At 45.0% G+C, this 5,426-nt stretch overlaps 1 protein-coding gene across 1 annotated transcript in view; it reads left to right on the top strand.

Moving 5' to 3' along the window:
• Nucleotides 1-2,166: 2,166 nt before the first annotated feature.
• Nucleotides 2,167-5,426, top strand: part of KIAA1257 (KIAA1257 ortholog) — a 24,533-nt gene continuing 21,273 nt past the window's right edge. Inside the window, 1 exon segment of the mRNA XM_006870515.1 lies at nt 2,167-2,437. Coding sequence (XP_006870577.1) covers nt 2,167-2,437 — 271 coding nt within the window.

Here is a 5,426-nt window from a genome sequence, read left to right as displayed (position 1 = left end):
CTTCATTGCTGTTTTTCCCTCACTTCCCCTTATCGGTGTTGCGCGTGGTCACCAATCAGAGCGTGTATTCCCATTGAGTCTAAGTCTTGGAAGGGGGTTTGCACTGAGGGGACCCGACCAATCGCCTTGATATTTCCTGGGCAAGCAAGTTGCTTGTTCTTGTAGTAACAGTCGGTCTACCTATGTTGTTTTATATTTTTCCTGTATGCCTTTCTTTCAAGAAGTATCTTCTGTTTATTTTTTGTAATGTTTTATTGTGAATTATGTGATAGTTTACATGGGAGAACAGTAGTTTTACATTCATCCTATCCTATATCTTTTCATTGTCATGGCTCAAGTTTTTAAGACTGGTTGAAGCAGAGGTGTAGTGGGGGCTCAGTCAGCAGCTGTACCTTGGAATGAATGTCTAGGGAGGCATTGACTGGGGAAGAGGGAGGACCCGTTTATAATTTTGCTCTTTGATCTTAGCTCAGGGCCTCCGTTTTTTCAACAGTCCTGTGTGGAACTCTGCTCCCGTTCATTCTTGGGAACAAACTGACTGAGTGATCCTAACGTGTCTCTCTACTGCCAGAGTCTAAATGCCCTACTGGCCACTCACTCCCAGCAGTTTACCACATGAGACCACTTCCCATCCCTCTGCAGCCTCACCCTTCTTCCCTGAACCAGCCATGTTCATTTACCACCAGGCCTTGACTATGCCTTTCCTTCTGCCCAGAATACCTCTTCTTGTTTTCACTGTCTCGTAAACCTCAAGCCTTACTTTGCCTTGACCCCTCTGGGCAGTCATTTCTGTTCCTAAAGGCCCAAAGCAGCTTTCTCAACTCTGGATTTTTACAGGAGGTTCAGCCTTGGGGTGAGACAGATTTTATTTCAAAGACTCACTGTGTGATCTTGGACATATCACCTCCCCTCTGTCAACCTCTGCTTCCTCATTTCTAAACTGGGCTACATGATCCCTAAATACAGAATTATCAATGTATTTGAAGGACATCATCAGTGCAAAAGTCTGTATGGGAGGAGAGGTGTCGGGGGGTGGAAACCTGAGTTTGCAGAGCCTGATGGCTAATCTAGAAAGCCTTCACCTTTATCAAAAAACAGGAGAGGAACTGATAGAGATATAGGTTGAACAAACATCACATCACACTCCCTGCCCCAATAGTGTAAAGAAGGGTCAGGTGTGTAACAGTCATTTCGGTTCAGAGTAGAAATTCCTAAAAGATTGACTGGTTAATCAAATGGCTAAATAAAGGCAATTGGCTTCTGAATTTGGACACACCAATTTGACAAGAACCTTTTCTGAACAAACTAATCTGGCATCAACTGCCATGGGGAAGCCCCGCCCCCTACCGCCCCGCCCCCACACCTCAGACAGGCCTGTCTCCTAGCAACTTTCAAACAGAGCCTGGTGGCTTAGTCTTGCAGAGCTTCTTCCGCTATGAGCTGTGCTGATAGTCCTTGGAGACTCCCTGGGGCGGCTGTTGAGTGAGGTGTGAAAAGCTGGCACTAAATTTTGAGTCCCGGCCTGCTGCTTAGAACGTCTGGTCACAGGTACCACAGGACCTTTCCACCCTGAACCAGGCCACCTTGGCCACCTCAACCAAGCCATCCCTTTCTTCCTGGTTCTGTACAGAACAGGGTCTCCTTTGTAGCGTTAGCTTTCACAGACCCTAGACTTGAACCCGTGCCCCAGAGGCCTCACCTTTCCTTGGCCTCACAATGCTCTTGTACATGCGATCTCCTTCTCTTGGCTTGTCTTTTCCCAAATGGCAAGCCCAAATTGTGTTTTGGAACAGCTCCCAGAGGCCTCCGAGGAGTGGAAGTTTAGGAGAGTGACCCTCCATGGCTGTGGTACCAAGGGCACTGCACTCATGTGGGGGGTAGACATTCATTAAGCAGGAAGTACTTCCTGCCTGGTCTCAGGCAGGGTAGATCAGAGACTCCATCTTGTGAAATGGCTGCTCAGTATCATCATTTACTGCCATTCAGTGGTCCCTGAGATTCTTCCTAGTACCAGCACTGTGCCAGGCCTGAAGAGCACAGGGAGAGGGGCTAGCAGACAGGGGTAGGATACCTGCAAAGGCAGCACTCACACCTGGTGCCAGAGAGTCGTGACAGCACATTCTTGTCTCCCAGACAAAAGTGCCAGCCCACAGGGGACCTGGCAGTATGTCGCTGCAAGCCTGGGAATGGGAAGAGGAGGACCCAGTGAGCACGGAACCCATCTCTTCCACTGCCAGCTGCTACCAGTCCATGAGTGAGTGGAACGTGGAGGAATTCGTCAAGGCCAGGGCCCAGGAATCGGACACGGATTGCCAGGCGAGCAGCCTGCGGTCCTCAAGTGAGTCTGCTGGCACCTTCAGCTCCGATGTACCACATGTTGTGTCCTGCAAGTTCATCATCTCACTGGCTTTCCCAGCCAATTCTGGTAGGTGATGGGGTAGAATTCTTGCACCTGCTACACTAAGGAGGAAGTCTGGTAGCATAGTGGTTACAAGTCGGGCTGCTAATCTCACAGTCAGCAGTTCAAAACTACCAGTTATTCCGCAGGAGAAAGATGAGGCTTTCGGCTCCCTTGGAAACCCTTATACAGGGTCGCTATGAGTCCGTACCGACTCCACTGCACACTACCACCATGACCACTACACTAAGCAGGTATACAAATAACCTTCTCTTGGGAGTTTAGAACAGATGTCTCTTGTCTCACTTTTACCTCCTAGGGAGAAGGGTTGCAGAGCCACGAGTCCCACCCCAGAGGCCAGAAATAAAGCAGGTGGTGTTAACTTCTATTTAATTTGTTTGCAGATGAAGAAATCACAGCAAGGTTAAGGCATTGGTTTGTGCATCACCTAAATAGCTTGTTTAAAATACCAATTCTCAGTTCTCTTAAAGTTGAGTTTAAAGGTGTGTAAACAGCAGTTGCCATAGAAATGCTGTGTAAAAAACAAACTAAGTTCTTCAACGTGGTGCCTCCAAAGAGTTCTCCTGGCTGTGCATGTCAGTTGCTGTGGGCTTCATGTAGCTCTCATCCTCCAGGACAAGTGGACTAGCTCAGACATAGTCTTTCCAGGAAAAGGCAGATACACACATAGGGGCCAGCCATTCCAACACTCTTCAAGTCTCTGGGCCCATCCCACCTGCTAACATTTTGTTAAGAGTCCTGGTGTGGTGCTGCACGTTAATACGCTGAATTGCATGGTCAGTGGTTCAAATTCACCAGCCGCTTCTTGGAAACCCTATACAGGGTTGCTATGGGTAGGAACTGACTGAATTAATAACAACAATAACATTTTGTTGGCAAAGTTAGTTGCATTTTCAAAGGAGGGAACAGAGAGAAGCACCATACTTCCTTGTTTAAAAATTATTTTTATTGACGTTGACACCAATTCAGCAGTTTCTGTATGTCCAGTCCGTGACACTGATTGCATTCTAAAAGTGGTGCTGCCATTCTCACCCTCTTTTTCTGACTGGCTCTTCCTCACTGAGCATAAACGCATCACTTGCTAAGTGTTCTATCTAACCTTAGGGTTGCTGTTGACAATTTTATCCCACATAGATAGTTCTTGAAAAGAGTACAACACTCAAGACAGGCATTCTTTACTAATTAAACTATTGCTTGGTTAAAGAAGACTTTGGGGAAGGTTTCCGGTTTGAGATTTAAAAATTACCCAGGGTTCTTCCAGCCTCAGTAGTTCTGTAAAGTCTAGATTCTATGAGAAGTAGAAATTATGTTTTGTATTTTACGCCCTTTGGATCAGGATTCTTCTTGATCAAAGGGTTCAGTAATATGGTAGCTGGGCAAACATCCAGCTCTTGTCTCATGGCAAAGGAGGCATCCAGTCACACATTCTGTATCCTCCTCATAGAGACCAATTGTTGACTTTGGATAGTCACTTGCAAGCTTTTAAGACCCTTGCACGCACTGTGCAAGGAACTAGGAGGAAGAACAGAGGCACTAAACACCAGATTTGACCAATTAACTAGGATTTTCCATGAAACTCTGACTCTAAACCTCCAAACCAAGACCCCAAGTCCCATGAGATGTTTGTATTTGGTTGTGCACAGCAGCCTCAGCAGCTGCTAATATGTATGTTGTTGTTGTTGTTGTTAAGTGTTGTCCAGTTGGTTTTGGCTCATAGCAACCCCATATAGGGTTTCCAAGGAGAAGCTAGTGGATTTAAACCCCTGATCCTTGTGGTTAGCAGTCCACTGAACTGCAGGAGTATAAGGTTGAATACACACACACTCACACACAAGGATAAGTCAAAAAGTATCTGCATTCTGGTTGTAGAATTTATCTTCATCAACTTTTAGAAAAGATTTCTTGACAATCTTGCTTTTCAATTCACTTTGTCCATTTCAAGCTTTTGTATTCCCTTATTTAAAAATGTTTTAGGCTAAGCTGTGAGCCATGAATGCACTGCTGTCTTCTCTTCTGCATCAGAGGTGAATCTTCATCCTCAAAGGGTTGATTCAGGGGACCAAACAGGTGAAAGTCTGATGGAGCAAGATCAGGATTATAGAGAGGATGCTTTGACACCTCAAAATGAAGTTTTTGCAGAGTGTCAACAGTATGGGTAGAGGTGTGCGGACGCGCATTGTCACGCAAGATCATGACACCCTTGGATAGCAGTCCTCTGTGTTTAATCTGAAGTTTAGGCTTCAGTTCTTCAGTGAGCAGCATCTCACTGTAATGAGCACTGTTGATTGTTGAACCTTTTACCTTTTACAATACGGGTCCTTAAGAATCCCTGAAAACTGTAAACATTAATTTTCCAGATGAAGGCTAACTTTAGAACTTTTTTTTTGGTCAGCGATTGAGGATGCTGCCATTTAGTATACTCTCAGGCTGTAGTAATGAATCCATGTTTTGTCACTAGTAATTATTTTTTAAAAAGAACCTTTTACCTTCCTTCCAGTATTGGTCCAAATTTTGTTTGCAGATGTTCAAACACTTCTGTATATGCTCTTCCGTGAGTTGCTTTGGTATCCATCTCACACAAACTTTTCATAGTCTGTCAGAGATTATTTCATAGACAGAGCCATGGCTGATTTGCAAATGATTTGCCCATAATCCACTGTCACTTGTCTACTCAACAGAATCATTTCATATGTATGTTCACTGCTGTCATCAGCCGTGGATGTGAATGGGATTTTTAATATAACCAGAGTGTGGATAATTTTTTACTCACCTTCGTGTGTGTGTGTGTGTGTGTGCCTCACAAATATATATGTACATCACACAACATTTTCTGTCTGTACCATACCACAGTGATGATTAAATTAAACTTCTGTTCGTAGCTGATTGTTGCTTTATATATTTTGAAGGCTGTTAGGTGTGGCATTGTAGGATCAGTACTAGACTGCAAACCACAAGGTCAGAAGTTCAAACCCACCTGCTGCTCCTTGGAAACCCTGTACAGGGTCGC

Source organism: Chrysochloris asiatica, unplaced genomic scaffold (genome assembly GCF_000296735.1).
Source record: "Chrysochloris asiatica unplaced genomic scaffold, ChrAsi1.0 scaffold00142, whole genome shotgun sequence".
In the NCBI taxonomy this organism is placed as follows: Eukaryota; Metazoa; Chordata; class Mammalia; order Afrosoricida; family Chrysochloridae; genus Chrysochloris; species Chrysochloris asiatica.
The sequence above is the reverse complement of the archived record's forward strand: the minus strand, read 5'-3'. Positions and strand labels throughout refer to the sequence as shown.